The sequence below is a fragment of the Schistocerca nitens genome, chromosome 2, assembly GCF_023898315.1.
Source record: "Schistocerca nitens isolate TAMUIC-IGC-003100 chromosome 2, iqSchNite1.1, whole genome shotgun sequence".
In the NCBI taxonomy this organism is placed as follows: domain Eukaryota; kingdom Metazoa; phylum Arthropoda; class Insecta; order Orthoptera; family Acrididae; genus Schistocerca; species Schistocerca nitens.
Window position 1 is genome coordinate 17,449,192 of NC_064615.1, and position 16,706 is coordinate 17,465,897.

General features: G+C 40.0%; 1 protein-coding gene across 1 annotated transcript in view; it reads right to left on the bottom strand.

Annotated features, from left to right (window-relative positions):
* Positions 1–9,416: 9,416 nt before the first annotated feature.
* The window catches only part of LOC126235679 (cytosolic endo-beta-N-acetylglucosaminidase), a 115,889-nt gene continuing 108,599 nt past the window's right edge, over positions 9,417–16,706 (bottom strand). The window contains exons 11-12 of the mRNA XM_049944408.1: positions 10,496–10,629; positions 9,417–9,972 (exon numbers count right to left, since the gene is read on the bottom strand). Of these exons, the coding sequence (XP_049800365.1) occupies positions 10,506–10,629 (124 nt within the window). The 3' untranslated portion in view covers positions 9,417–9,972; positions 10,496–10,505. The remainder of the gene's footprint in view (positions 9,973–10,495; positions 10,630–16,706) is intronic.

The window sequence follows — 16,706 nt, forward strand, 5'->3', positions numbered from 1 at the left end:
AAAAAAAAAAAAAAAAAAAAAAAAAAAAAACCGGCGGCGGTTCAAATGGCTCTGAGCACTATGGGACTTAACATCTGAGGTCATCAGTCCCCTAGAACTTACAACTACTTAAGCCTAACTAACCTAAGGACATCACACACATCCAGGATTCGAACCTGCGACCGTACTGCTTACAGGACGCTGCGTCAATCACACAGCCTGAAATACGGAAGGAACACACGGAACGTGGTCAGGGAAACTGTCATTCGTCAGCGCCATCTAAAGTGGCAATGATGAATTTCCGAACACATATTCAAAGGACCTTTTTTCCTGCATATCCAGTCAGGAATCCGTCCCTGCAGTTTGTCGGTTTTATTAATGTTCACCCTGCACACAGACATCTTAGCAGTCTAATGACTACGATTGCTCTTTGTTATTAACTGTTATGTAGTGTGCTGGAAATGGAAATATGTGACTAGGGTAGACCGTTCGCTGGGTGGTGCAAGTCTTTCGATCTGACGCCACTTCGGTGACTTGCACGTCGATCGGGACGAAATGATGATGATTAGGACAACACAACAGCCAGCCGGGAATCGTACCCAGGCCCTTATGATTGACATTCTGTCGCGCTCACCACTCAGCTACCGGGGGCGGACATGTAGTATGCTAAAATAAATTGCATTTACACACGATGTCTGCTGACCCCAAGTTTCCCAATTATTATCCGGAACGATAGCATGGTACGTCGGAAAAACTGAATGGCTTGTCGGCACGATAAAACGCGTCGCACGTAACTCTTCGCGTAAATCGCGCCGCGCAGAATTACTCGTGAGCCATGGTGTTGCGTAATCAACGCCTACCGCGTCAGTCACTGAATTACCAGCGGCAAACGTGATCTTTAGTCCTACTGCAGTGAAACCCCACCCTTCTGGCCAGATAATCCAGTACTGTGAATCGCCCACCTTTGAGAGCCAATTTGTCTTCGCCAACGCCACCTCTCGCCAAAGTAAATAGTTATGCGGTGCCTGTACTTAACGAGTAAATGGCTATGGAAGTACAAGACATCCCAAGCACTAAAAGCTTCTACCAAGCGTGTGCTTGTAACACACTTGTCACAGTCAGAAGATAAGCTACCGTACCTGAAAAATTGCTCTGCACTGAAGTACTTGGCGACCATACACTATTTCAAATACTTCGTCGTCTTCGCACGCTGACAGGTAACAACGCAACTTAACGGCGATGTTCTGCGGAATGTTTGTCTGTCCCACTTTGCTGATCATGCACAGAAAAGTTTTCGATGTTGACCTAAATGCTCTCGCTCAAACTGCGGACCGAACAATCGAGACATATCCATGTACCGGATTTTAGTCTCCTCCCACATCTTCACAATAAACACATCCTTGATTCTTCACAATTGCTGTCTACTTACGGACACCTGCACCATCCCAACAATGCTGACATCGAAGTGATTGCAGGTGATTCATCGTACTACTACCTCCTTCGTTAGCTCCCTGAAATCACCTGTCCATCGCTTACTGCAACACTGGTAAAAGATGAGACACTCAACGGTACATTACACTGTCACCACACTGGGATCACCAGTTCACACACAGCCTTGTCGTCTGCATTAAGAAAAAACTAATTGCGCCAGTCTACTGTGACATTTTTGGGTTACACCGTCTCCGCAGACGGAATACAGCCTCCCAAATCCCGTGTGCAGGCTATCACGTCATTGCCACCCCGGCTATGTACAAAGAACTCTGACGTTTCCTGGGTACTGTGAATCACTACCGCCGACATCTACCTTCTGCACCGCGGTGCAGGTCCCGCTGTCTGGCAAACAGACTTTGGGCCTTAAGCCAGTGTGTTGTGCTGAACCTGTGCTAGAGGCCTTCAGGGCTCTAAAGACAGTATTAGTTCACGCCGTATTACTCGCCCACCCCGATCCGTCTGCCGAGTTTTTCATCACTACGGATGCCAGCGACATCGCGGTCGGGGCAGTATTACAGCAATGCAAAGGGAACACGTTCACCCCTTCATTTCTTCTCTAAAAAACTTTATACAGCACAGAAGAAATATTCTGCTTTTGATAGAGAACTTCTAGCAGTCTATGAAGCCGTCAAACACTTTCACCCTGACATTGAGAGCCGTTCTTTCTTCATCCTTACTGACCACAAACCACTTGCGGACAGCTTCTGCAATCCTCCCGAGGACCCACCCCCAAGGCGTTTCCGCCAGTTCGAACTGGTCTCTCAATTTACTAATGACATACGCTACATCAAAGGCACGGAAAACATTCCCCCTGGTTTCTTTTCACTGATCAATACTTTCTCACGCATAGTCGATTTATCTGACCTCTAGCTGCTCTGGTGAGCTACCATGTTAATGTTCCAGTCGACCTTTGTACCTTGTACAGTGTACAGGTGTATCTTTCTTTGTGCTGAAATATATGTATGTATAAACATTTATGGGAACAGTATGTTGTGTATACAGTTATCCATATTCCTGTTTCCCATAGGCTCATAGTTTACATCCCACAGTACCAAGAAAAGGAGACAAGAGTGTGGGCTAAAACTGTAGAGGGCGATTGAGACTTGACAAGTCAAGAGAAAGTAGGGTTCAGTAATTACAGAGATGTGAAAAGTGTAAGATAGACTAGTGTGGAGAGCTGTATCAAACCAATCTCTGGACTGATGACCACAACTGTCATCTAACTGATGCCCCACTCCGAAATTTGTTAGAACTGTTTAATTAGTGACTGAGCTCCCAATAACATTCTCAGTCCAATTATCTCTGGTACTACCATAGGAGGAGATGAATAGTTTGGTACTTACACAGAGGGGGGCAATCTTTCAATTGGAGAATCGATAATTAGTGTGTGTTAGTATCAGCTTCTGACTAGTGCACTCTCTGACATAGTGACAAAAAGTTCTCAGTCTACTTTAAAATTTCCAATTGGTGTCCCCCTGTTCCATCCCATCATACTGTTCATTCAACAGTGAGCCTTCTTTCCTTCACTTGTGTTTCTCACTGTGTATTCTTTTTGTCACATCAGCTAATTTCCAGAACAAATGGTTTTTCCAGTGACTCTCAAAATGTGTAGTTCTGTGTTAATATTGCTTTCCTGTGTGTTGTATCCTGAATAATTGATTCTGTTTGGAGGACCTGGGACTAAAGGTTGATGACTACAATAATGTTTATACCTTGTTGTATGTTTTTAAAATTTTTTTGGTACTTGGTTGTTAGATCCTTGGCAGCCCTCTTTGTGCTGAGAAGATTGAAATCTTTCAGTTTCGCTCTCTACAGATGTTTGCTTAAATCCAAACGTGTGTTGTCCCTGTTAGATTTTACAGCACATTTACCATACTCACCATGTTATTTGAAGGTCATGCTTCAGTTTTTTTGTGTGCTGGAAATTATGTGGTGACTTCTTTGTCTATGATCTCAAATGATTTTTTACCAGACTACTATTCTGTTGTTCTGCTTATCAAGGATAATTAAAGAAATTAGTGTTATGATGTCAAGGAAGTTTTTCAGGTTGTTCTCTTGGTGACACTTCAATGGCGCTTTCAAGCATTTACACTCACAAACCAGTGTCTAGTGCATGATAGAGGGCAGTGGTGGACTAAGCTAATCGGAATTCTGCAGCCGCAAAACAAAATGAGACCCAAGTCTACTCAGAAATTGATTATTTGTACAGTACATTTTGTAAAAAACCAATAATATAGATGTAATGGCTGATAAAAAAAAGTCAAGTGTTTGTACTCAACACGTTAGTTGTTGTAATACACATACTGGAATGTTCCATCAGTGTCCTGTCATGGTACTAAGTCAGAATAGGGCATTACTTGGTAAATTTGGAACTCCGTGTGTGTTTGTGTCAAATTTACCTTGTAAGTACTTTGCAGTCTCCATTCTCAAAGTTCATTACTTTCGTGGTCCTACTATGCAGTGTCACATGACCATTCTATTGGATTTATTCACTTTGTTGAGATGTGTGGGTGCTGGAAAAGGGCTTGAATCTATCCAAGATAGTAAATAATGTAAACAGCTTAACCCATGAGTAGTTATGTGGGTGCATAAGTCACCCAGTGATTTTGTTTTAGTTATGTTGTTGCCCGTACAGGTTGTCCACAAACGTGAATTGATATAGCATCGAGTTCCACTTTACTGCTCAGTATTTCACAACGTGGCTATTTTTAGGGAGTATCAAAATAAGTCTATCCACATTGTGTGCTCTGTTATGTGACTACTGATGGTTAATGACAACTCTTGTGTATTTTACATCCACTGTTTCTTGTATACACCTCCAATCACAACAATTGGTGAACAAATCTTATAGCTCATGACAGACTATTACAACATGTGTGTCTTGCTTTGAAATTATCAGTCGATCACATGATAGATCTTATAATTATTTTTCAATTGTTTATCATCATTCACATTCTTTTGCATGCCATCTTTGTTTCTTGACCTTCAAGAGACAACCAAGCTGCAATGTGCAAAGAGGAAGAACCCCACCATAGCAGGCAGAATGGTTTACTCACAGTTGTGCCTTGCCGATGTTCAGAGATGACATGACTTACACTTCATCTGCACATACATTAAATAAGATCATGCACAATGTGACGTTCCATACTTAATACCTACCTAAACCATGTTTTCACTTCTCACAAGCATCTTTTGTTGGCCTAAGAGGATAAGAGGGGAAGGAATCCCATGTTACACCACATATTCCCCGCAAGACAAAAGCTTTCATGTAACTTAATTTACATTATTAATTACAGTAACTTTATAACCTCTAATGTCTGTTAAATTATTTTCCTTACTAAACTTACATTCTCACAAGGCCAAACTCAATATTATTCCTTCACATTAAAACACACTTTCGAGCATATTTTTTAGATCAGTCCTTACAGTTTACGATTACTTAGTTTACTCAGTATTTTACTTCCCTTTTGGATATGTCTTTGTCAAGTATGTGTGCCTACATGATTAAAATATCTACATCTATATCTACATGATCACTCTGTAACTCAAAGTGCCTGGCAGAGGCACAACCTTCAAACTATTTCTTTACCATTCTACTCTCGAATTGCATGTGAGAAAAATGAACACTTAAATTTGTCCATGCGAGCTTTGATATCTCTTATTTTATTATGATGAGCATTTCTCTCAATGTAGACTGGTGCCAGGCTGCTTACCAATAAATTACTACAATTTATTAAAACCAGTATTTGTCCTAAATGTTAAAATAATGCTGTAAAAAAGTGCAAAAACAGTGTTTGTAGTTTCATCCCCAATACAAATTCTCAAAAATGCAATTAACTTAAGTGTACTTTCCAATTATAACATTGCCAAATGTTCTTACTATTATGAGTCACTTGAAAGCCATGAATGAACAATGACTTCAAATTATTTTCAGCTTTCTAAAAATGTGTCACAGTTGAATTTATATGTTTAAATAGGTGAGCATGTGAGAGGTTCCATGCCTTCTTTTGCATGTCACCTCTCATTTCCATCAGTTTTATTAATGTTTTTTGTCACTGCATGGCGGTAACACGCCGAACAAGGTTATTCTAATGAGAGTATTCGTACTGAGAGCTTATAGTACTTTTCAACTGATTGCTATGCGTGTTGGTAACTGAATGTGGTCTTGCTTTTAGTTTCCTCTGTTACTTCCCTGGGTGGCCCATTGCGAGGCGAGCACCAGAGGACGCAGCACACTGCGTTTCCGTAGGCGGCTGCATTTCCGCGAATACAGAGAGGATCGTACATCAATGGGCTTGAGCGCTTAGTGGGGTGACTGACTTCACCTGAGTTTCGCCTATTGTATACAGGGCGAAACGACGTGCAAGCCGTCTGAGTGTCGCCACAGTTTGTGTGTTTACCGTTCCGGTGTGTCTGGAACGAAGACTGCTGGCACTGACTGACTGTATTGTCCTCATGATTCTGAGAAAACTTGTGGACTGTGCCCTGCTGGGCGCGACTGTCTGGTGCCAGATGGCCGGTGGTCTAGGCATGTTGTTTTCGTAGCCAGTCAAATGGAAAGTTCTGTGCCCTCATCTAAATAGCAGGGGTATGATTAGTCAACTTAAACTGAGGCCAGTTGACGTCATAAAGCCCTGCTCGAAATTGGAGGGAACAATCACTATTGGTGCAAATGATATTCTGAGATAGTGTGGGGAATTTTGGAATCATCACTGAATGCTGATTCGCGGTTTTTTGATGGTAGTGGAGAGCTGAGTAACATTGGTTTTGATCATGCATTGCACGGGTGCAGGGGATTCTTGATCTGGTCTTCGTCAGAATAGGGTGGTCGTGCAACTTAGTCGCACTGTTTCGGAATCGTTATGCAGCGTCGCACAGTTTCGGAATCGTTATGGAGCATCACTACGGTCATACTCCAATTTCATTCTGCGACTTAAGACCCAGATTCTTACTCTCTGTTTTCACGGCTGTACCGACAGGGTGAGTGGGTCAACCCAAGCGTCCAATTCCACCCGTCAGCTTTGACCTGTGACGTAAGGCTGTTGTGGTGTGTGACGTCACAACGGCGCAGAGTTTAGTTTGCGAGAGTGGAGTGTTTGTAGGTGTCATTTTGATGTGATCGGTGGTGCTCTCTGGAGGTGTGTTTATGTGTTGTGTGATGTTTTTGGTTTTAGTTTGCATGTGTGGCGTGTTTATAGGTGACGTATTGTTGTGGTCGGTGGTTCTCTCTGGTGGTGTGTTTATGGTTAGCGTGTTATGTGGCATATGAGGTTCATTTGCGTGGTAGCATTGCACGTGTGTGGTATCGGTGGTGACTGTGCTTTCAGTGGAATATTTTTCAGTGAGTCAACGATTTTGGTTTTGTTATGTCGACGTTATTGTAGTTTTTTTTCTGTTCATCGTGTGTGAATTTTGGTAAATTGCTTTGTTTATGTCTGTAGGTATGGATATGACTGACAATGTCAACAGTTTTTGGTTGTCGGCGATGGTGGGGGACAGTACATTGTCTCTAATAAAATTTCTTCAGCTATTCGGCCTGTTGGCTGAAGTCATGAAGTGTTCAGTGTGTTGTGAAGAAATGAGGCTTACTAAAGTTCCAGTGTCTCTGATCAGGGACAGCTACATGTGGAGATGTCGTAAGGATAACAGGTCAAGGGAAGTGTTTGATTCCAGTTTTGTTGGTTTGTTGTGCTTTTTGAGGTAGTGATGATTGTGGACGTGGTTGTAGTTTTGGGTTTCATGATTTGGTATCGGTAGTTTCTGTTGACCTATATAGGTCAAGGGAAGTGTTCGATTTCAGTGAATATTAGATACCTCTATTCCTCGGGTGGTCCATGGCTTCTTTGTAGATTTTACTCTAACCTTGGTTAGTTTTTGGGGAAAACAGTGTTCAAATAAGGTAAGCACTTTATTAGCAAAAGTGTTATATTTTTCATTCGTGCCATGAGCACTGCAAACATCAGTCCAGTGAATGTCTCCGAGGAGTGTCCCAAAATAATCAATTTTTGGCTTATTGATTACCCTCTTGAGCTCGGATTTAACAGATTTTATATTCTGTTCAGTATTAACATTTAACAGAAGGAACTGCATGTCATGGTCTGAGAGGCCATTTACTATTGGTTTTGTAATATAATTTTGTTCATTGCACTTTTCTATAAAGTTATTATCAATGGGTGTTTGTGAGCAATTGGCTACCCTAGTGGGGAACTTTACAGTGGGAATTACGTTGAATGATAGTGTAACTAACTCAGATAAGTTCTTATTGGGACAGTCTGTAAGGAAATCTACACTGAAGTCACCAGCAACCACTACTTCTTCGTTTTTGGTTGTTAAATGGGCCAGTACAGCTTCAAGGTGGTTTACGAACAGATTAAAGTTACCTGCAGGTGCTCAATATACACTTAATATTATGAAGGATCTTTTGTGAAAATCTACTTCTGTTGCACATGCTTCCATATCCTGTTCCAAGCAAAATTTATGAATGTCTCTGTTCTTAAATTAATGACAGTTCCTGGTGAATGTGGCAACTCCTCCTTCCTCCATTTCTGCTCTACAGAAGTGACATGCTAACCTAAATCCTGTAACACTTAAAAGTTCTGTCACATGATGTTCAGAAAGGCAAATTATGTCAGCTGGGTTTGAGGACTCTTATTCATCTATGCAGATAATTAATTCATTAATTTTATTTCTCAGTCCTCAAATATTTTTATGCAAAAAGACAGCTGACATTTCCCACTGACTGAGTTAAAATTGGGTAGAGCTGAAATTTCTGCTGATTGTTGAACATTCTTAACCAATAGCTGTTTATGCTGATGTAATAAGCTAGAATTATGTTTTTTGGGTTCCTTCTCAAACCGAACGTTTGTCTCAGTCCTAACCTCTCTTAAAACTTGGTTTCTTTCTGTCCTCCCTGCCATAAAAAAGGGACTTTTCTGAACCCTATGCTCTCACTTGTAGAATGTTATCCTGTCATTGGTTATTCCATCTTTTTCTCATGTCACCTTCCCCTTGTCTCCGCCCTCCTGGGCCTCCAAAAAGTGGGCCAATCCAGAATTTATTGCCAATGGAGAGATGATGACACTTTTTCAATTGCAAGCAACATGTCCTGTGGACACCCATTGCGTGTCTTTAATGTAGTGGATTCCACTGTCTTCTGCATCCTCATGTTGTTGATCATTACTGATTCCTCTGCCTTTAGGGGGCAGTTTCCCACCCCACGGGCAAGAGTGTGGCCTAAAACTCTGATCAATCCTCAGTTGTGCCTGACAAGGCCATTGGCAGAATGAGCGTGACTTCTTATGCCGGAAGTCTTTGGCTGTCATTGCTGAGGACCTTTATTCAAAATTTAAGCAGTGACAGAGTTCAAACAAGGTACCTAGGATGTTTTGATTAGCAGTCAAAGGCACTACCCTAGACCAGGGGTGGACCTCTTGAAGTAATGTAAGAGGCAGCTAAATAAATATGAAAGAAAAGAACATAACCCTCTTTAAAATTTTAGTGTGACCCATTTTCAAAATATGTAAATAAAATAAGTACAGTATGGTCTTTTTATCCCTTTGGTTCTTTCTTCCTGGAGATATTTCCTTAACTCACCTTTTATTTACAGAATATAATGATTAATTCAGGCGTGATTTTTCTTACAAAACATGTCCCAAACAGCAACATGAGCAGCAGCAAATACATTACAGAACACAATGGTGTTGTTCTCTTTTACAAAAAATGGTTGTGGACATTGCAAACTTGTATACCTTTAAGAAGTCTCAATGTTTGGAGAAAGAACAAAGGAATGAAGAGGAAATGTAGCAATGCAGTATCACAAAAGAGGGTTTGCAAATGCTATGATTCTCATTATCTTTCTAGTGACTAGGGGGATTCTCAGATTCTCAACATCTCTCAATAACTTCCTTTTTTTACTTTTTTAATACAACCTGTAAGCCAAGATAAAATATACTTCACTGTCAATAACAAATATATAATAAAAATAGCGTACATTTCATAATATAAGAATAACTGTATTCTTCTTTCTACTTATCCTCTATAAAATTATATCCCCAACATTTTTACCCATTACATTGAAATCACACTTTTTGATATGTATGTCACAGTAACATGTCATGTTTTGCTGATATGAACTGCAGTACACTCAAGACATGGACCCTTTCATTAGGTAATTTCATGTAACTGACTTCCTGTTGGTTCCACACACAGTTGAAATGCCATTAAAAGACAATTTTAAAGACATACAAAAATAAACTATTGATAATTTGATGTTTCATGACCAGCAACAAAATAATGGGAAAAGACAATAATAATATTACAGACCAAATTATACTGGATATGACAATCATCTTATTTCACAATCCATTCTTCATACATAAAATTTTATGGTCACTGATAAAGCACTACAGTTACAACAGATAATTCTTATTCTCTTGACTTCTTGTCACCTATTACTTCTACTTTCAAAAATCTTTGGTTACGGGCTCAAAATGTCTGGTATCACTGGAACAGAAAATACAAATAACTAATTAGTTAAAATTAACAAACTACTGTAGTTGCTTCTAAAAAAATTAAATTTGTACACTAAAAAAGTTATCCTTTTCTATCTCTCTCTCCCTCTCTTCTTGAGTAGTGACATAAAGAAAAGAAATTGGAACACTGTGATCCTGAATCGCTTATTAATGAAATCATTGTAAGGATCACAGTAGCTTTTACTAATAATAGTTTGAGCACTGGGTACAAAAGAAGATCCATATCTGGATTTGCAACCAGTCATTAATAACAGTTTTTGGGTTCTCAGTGGTAAGCTCTTTAATAACATCTTTTACTTGCAGCTTACTTTATTTCTCCGCTTTCTTTTGTTTTCCTACACTTTTTTTTTGTTCAATTCATGCCTAACTTGTCTTTCCAATCAATACATATTTGTTAGTAATTTCTACATTGACACATGGTTCTGTAGACTTAAATTCAGTGACTTGCAAGAGCACAGATATATGTTCACCAAAATCTTGTAGCACTTACTTACTTTGAACACACTATAATCGGTAACGTCTCCCATATGGGTATAGTGACAAATATCCCAACAGTATTTCTGTCCCTGGATCTCTGAGCTTTGCTCCTATCTCCAGAATTGTTCCGTTTACATGGAATAAATAATGACTGAAACATCAAAGGTAAAAGAAAATTCAGTGTGTATGTAGCAACCCAGAATATGATCATATGATACACTTCAATTACTTATCACAATGGAAAAAGAGAAACTGTCTACAGCTCTGTATAACAGTATAATAATAATAATAATAATAATTTAAGGTTTTAACATTAAATGGACAGTGAGCTTGCTACAGATTCATTATCAGCTAACTAGGCAAGGAAGGAGAAAGGGATTACATGGACCTAGCCAAGGAACAGAGAGACTGATGGAATTTGAGAAACCACAGAAAACAGGAACTGGGATGACTGGGACGGGATTCACATGCACCTTCTTCTAAGTAATGGTCTTATACCCTGACCAGTGTGAGAGACCCAAAATACTATAATATTTTTTTGTAATAAATGAAAATGAAATACGCACACAAAAATCCCAGTCCATTTTTAAAAGTGAAGTCTACCAGGGAAAGATTACAAGAAGTTCCCAATTCCCATTTATCAAATAACTGGAACTGCGGCTGACAATATTCTTACATTGTCAGATTTTAAAAGTTCATTAACACAAAATGTGCCAACATTTGATTTTCTTAAAATATTCTTATGAAAATAACATTTTGAGTCATTGCAGATGTTGGAGAACCTACTTAAATGAGATAATGAAAAACCACAGAGAAATGACAATAAAAATTAGTTAATTGAACACATCACAAGCACTACAGATGACTCTACAATAGACACATGGCCGTTTCCATGACTGATGAAAACACTAAGCCTACTTGTCAGTATATCCAACCACACTTATCTAAAATGATCAATTATTATATGAAGTTTTGAATAAGCATAAAGTTTGTTTACATCTTTTCCAAAATTTTGTCCCTTGACCAGACTGCCGGCCGGTGTGGCCGTGCGGTCTAGGCGCTTCAGTCTGGAACCGCGTGACCGCTCCGGTCGCAGGTTCGAATCCTGCCTCGGGCATGGATGTGTGTGATGTCCTTAGGTTAGTTAGGTTTAAGTAGTTCTAAGTTCTAGGGGACTAATGACCACAGATGTTAAGTCCCATAGTGCTCAGAGCCATTTGAACCATTTTTTTCCCTTGACCAGAGGGAAGTTTGCATGTCAACAGCAAGCAATCCCACTGAAATGGCTGATGACAAGATCATGATTGCCATTTAAAACTGTTATTTGCCATACAACTGTGGACAAAATGTCTTTAACTATGGATTAAACTCAGAGGTTTAAATTGTGACAATGGGACTTTATGCAGCCATTATCCACAGCTTACAAACTGTTAAGGTAACGAAGTACATACATATGGTTAGAGAATAAACTGGTGTTTCTGCTTCACAATGTACTTGCATAGCAGTTTAAATTTACTTTGCCAAGAATGTAACACTGGATCACCCATCCCAGCTTCTCAATCTTGCATATGCTGATTTCAACCTATTCCTGCTGGTAAAAACCTAACTCAAGAGGCACTGTTTCAGAAATTTTCAGAAGTGATGGGTTCTGAACCTCACAGCTGAAGTCACTTTCTGACAAATATGAGTGGACTGAAAATTTACATCTACATCCATACTCTACAAGCCCTCTTTCACTGTGTGGTGGAGAGTACTTTTTGTACCACTGCCACTTTCCCCTTTTCCTGGTCCAGTTGGAGATGGTTCATGGGAAGAATGACTGCTAGCAATCATCCATGTGAGCTCAAATCTCTTTAATTTTGTCTACATGGTCCTTTTGTAAGATATGTGTACAAGGAAGCAAAATACAGTAAAACCCCATATTAACGAACCCGCTTTTAAGGAAATCCCGCTTTTAAGGAATACTTTCGTTGGTCCCGGAGATAACGCCATAAAAACAGTGTTGCTGAAATTCGGTTTTAGCGAATCACACTTTCTATTAAATCCCGCTTTTAAGGAATAAGTGTGTTACAATTCGCAAATTAAAATACGGTCTGCAGCTGCACTTCTTGTTTTCGGACAACAAATCTTAACGTGAGGCTTTGACCATTTGCATTCTTAAAATTGATGTCCACATTAGCGTTCAGATATTGGTCTCGTAACGATAGTTGTGAAGTTATAGAGACTGATGAATGTTCAACAGATGATTTGAAAACACAATTCTTCTGCACTACCGTACTCCAGCCGTCATGTCTGACGCTATAAAGTAAAAGCATAAAATATATACTGTAGTTGTGTAGTCTACTTACAATAGTGTTTTTCTATGTGTAATATGGCCAGCAAATGAAGAAAACTGATGATACAGCAGATGCTAACAATTATTCGGGATTTTGAAGAGAATTGCAATACCTGTATGAAATTATGCGATGTTGCAAAGAAATACGATTTGGCGCCATCAGCTTTGTGCAGAATAATAAAAAATAAGGAGGCTTTATTAAATTTAGAAGCACGCAGTTCATGTTCATCAAAACGGAAGAATATTCGTGAGTCGTCTTTCAAAGCCGTAGAAACTGCTCTATTAGACTGGTTTCAGGGAATAAGAGCTGCAAATATTCCCATAGGTGCCAATGTGTCCTTGAGAAGACACTAGAAATTGCACTGAGGATGGGATATGAAAACTTCAGTGCATCTAATGGCTGGCTAGAACATTTTAAAAAACATCACAATCTCTCAATCCAAAATTTAAGTGGAGAAAGTGCATCTGTGGGCAATGAAAGAGTGGAGCATTGGAAAAGTTATACTTTGCTGTGGTGCAACATCGTTTGTGGAGGACGATATCCCTGAAGAAGATTGGAATGTTATAGATGTTCCTGAGACTGAGACATTCAAAGATTTTATTTTGTGTGATGATAATGTACTTTTCTTCTACACCCACTATGGACATGAGTGAGCTGTTTTCTCCTGATATTGGTGAAAAAACTGAAATTGGTGGTGACAGCGGTGGTGACGAGGATGATGATGAAGATGTGGACTCACCAACACCAAGTTTTTATGCAGCTGTGGAAGTACTTGAGACTGTTAGAAGGTATTTCTCATCCTTCGTTGTAGATGAGTCAGTTTTTAACAGTATTAACCAGCTGAAACAACAACTTCTAGGCATACGCTGTGCTGGAAGGAAGCAGCCGACTACTCTTCTCGATTTTTTTCAGAAATAAAGACAGTATAGCAGTTTTATTCATTATTGTGGTATCTAATTCATTGAGTGCCATTAGCTAAATAAAGTTTTCTCCTTTTAAATTAAGATACCAGTTGATGACTTTTGATGTGACCTAACATCCAAAATATCTATAAATTTGGCAAGAAGCATTTTCATGTTCACTGTATTTTTGTATGCAGCACAAGGTGAGTTTGTGATTATGGAGTATTTATATGGCCTAAATAGCCTAGGTTCCAATTTTGATTCTGGAATGCTTAATTAGTGCGTTTTGACCTAAACCATTATTTAAGGAAAGCCTTCTTTTAAGGAACAAATTTTTTGGTCCCCTGAGATTCGTTAAAAGGGGTTTTACTGTACTGATTGACTCTTCTAGGAATGTACTCTCTCAGAATTTTAATAGGAAACCACAGTGTGATGGTAAATGTCTCTTTTGCAGTGTCTGCCACTGGGTTTGGCTGAGCACCTGTGTGGTGCTTTCATACTTTCTAAATAAGCCTGCAAAAAAGTCATTGCTCTTCTTAGGATCTTCTGTATTTCTTCTCCCAGTCCTGTCTGGTAGTACAGATCTTAGACTGATAAGCAATATTCGAGTATTGTTCGAACAAGCGGATAGTTAGCAACCTCCTTTGTTGGGGGACTGCATTTCCTGAGTATTCTTCCAGTAAATGTCAGTCTGACATTGCCTTACCTGCAATTAGTTTTATGTAGCCATTCCGTTCTTCAATCATGTAATAATACAGTAATGGGTATTTTTGTCTATTTATGCAAAAAGCTTTTCATTTATTGTACAAACAATGTCATAAACGAATGCAGGAAGGTATTACTTTGAATTCCATATACCTCAAGTGTTACAAATATGGTAAACGTTTTACAGATACTACGTATTTAGGAAAGTAAGAGTGTGACATACCTGTCAAATGGATGCAAAATATCTGTTATTGTTACCACTTAAAAATTATGAATTATTTAGGAATAAAGGAGGGGACTCACTGAAAGGCATAATTACTGCATCGTCAATAGATACACAAAACAAAAGGTACAGAGCTTGGCTAGCTTTCAGAATGCGCTTCCATTTTTAAGCTTGTGGGAAAAATATGCGAGCTTGCTCGCCCCCCCCCCCCTCACCCCCCCCCCCCACCCACACACACTATTGGGTCGGGGGTGGGAGGGCTACATCTACATTTATACTCCGCAAGCCACCCAAAGGTGTGTGGCGGAGGGCACTTTACGTGCCACTGTCATTACCTCCCTTTCCTGTTCCAGTCGCGTATGGTTCGCAGGAAGAACGACTGTCTGAAAGCCTCCGTGCGCGCTCTAATCTCTCTAATTTTACATTCGTGATCTCCTCGGGAGGTATAAGTAGGGGGAAGCAATATATTCAATACCTCATCCAGAAACGCACCCTCTCGAAACCTGGACAGCAAGCTACACCGTGATGCAGAGCACCTCTCTTGCAGTCTGCCACTTGAGTTTATTAAACATCTCCGTAACGCTATCATGGTTACCAAATAACCCTGTGACGAAACGCGCCGCTCTTCTTTGGATCTTCTCTATCTCCTCCGTCAACCCAATCTGGTACGGATCCCACACTGATGAGCAATACTCAAGTATAGGTCGAACGAGTGTTTTGTAAGCCACCTCCTTTGTTGATGGACTACATTTTCTAAGGACTCTCCCAATGAATCTCAACCTGGTACCCGCCTTACCAACAATTAATTTTATATGATCATTCCACTTCAAATCGTTCCGCAAGCATACTCCCAGATATTTTACAGAAGTAACTGCTACCAGTGTTTGTTCCGCTATCATATAATCGTACAATAAAGGATCCTTCTTTCTATGTATTCGCAATACATTACATTTGTCTATGTTAAGGGACGGTTGCCACTCCCTGCAACAAGTGCCTATCCACTGCAGATCTCCCTGCATTTCGCTACAATTTTCTAATGCTGCAACTTCTCTGTATACTACAGCATCATCCGCGAAAAGCCGCATGGAACTTCTGACACTATCTACTAGGTCATTTATATATATTGTGAAAAGCAATGGACCCATAACACTCCCCTGTGGCACGCCAGAGGTTACTTTAACGTCTGTAGACGTCTCTCCATTGATAACAACATGCTGTGTTCTGTTTGCTAAAAACTCTTCAATCCAGCCACACAGCTGGTCTGATATTCCGTAGGCTCTTACTTTGTTTATCAGGCGACAGTGCGGAACTGTATCGAACGCCTTCCGGAAGTCAAGAAAAATAGCATCTACCTGGGAGCCTGTATCTAATATTTTCTGGGTCTCATGAACAAATAAATCGAGTTGGGTCTCACACGATCGCTGTTTCCGGAATCCATGTTGATTCCTACATAGTAGATTCTGGGTTTCCAAAAACGACATGATACTCGAGCAAAAAACATGTTCTAAAATTCTACAACAGATCGACGTCAGAGATATAGGTCTATAGTTTTGCGCATCTGCTCGACGACCCTTCTTGAAGACTGGGACTACCTGTGCTCTTTTCCAATCATTTGGAACCCTCCGTTCCTCTAGAGACTTGCGGTACACGGCTGTTAGAAGGGGGGCAAGTTCTTTCGCATACTCTGTGTAGAATCGAATTGGTATCCCGTCAGGTTCAGTGGACTTTCCTCTGTTGAGTGATTCCAGTTGCTTTTCTATTCCTTGGACACTTATTTCGATGTCAGCCATTTTTTCGTTTGTGCGAGGATTTAGAGAAGGAACTGCAGTGCGGTCTTCCTCAGTGAAACAGCTTTGGAAAAAGGTGTTTAGTATTTCAGCTTTACGCGCGTCATCCTCTGTTTCAATGACATCATCATCCCGGAGTGTCTGGATATGCTGTTTCGAGCCACTTACTGATTTAACGTAAGACCAGAACTTCCTAGGATTTTCTGTCAAGTCGGTACATAGAATTTTACTTTTGAATTCACTGAACGCTTCTCGCATAGCCCTCCTTACGCTAA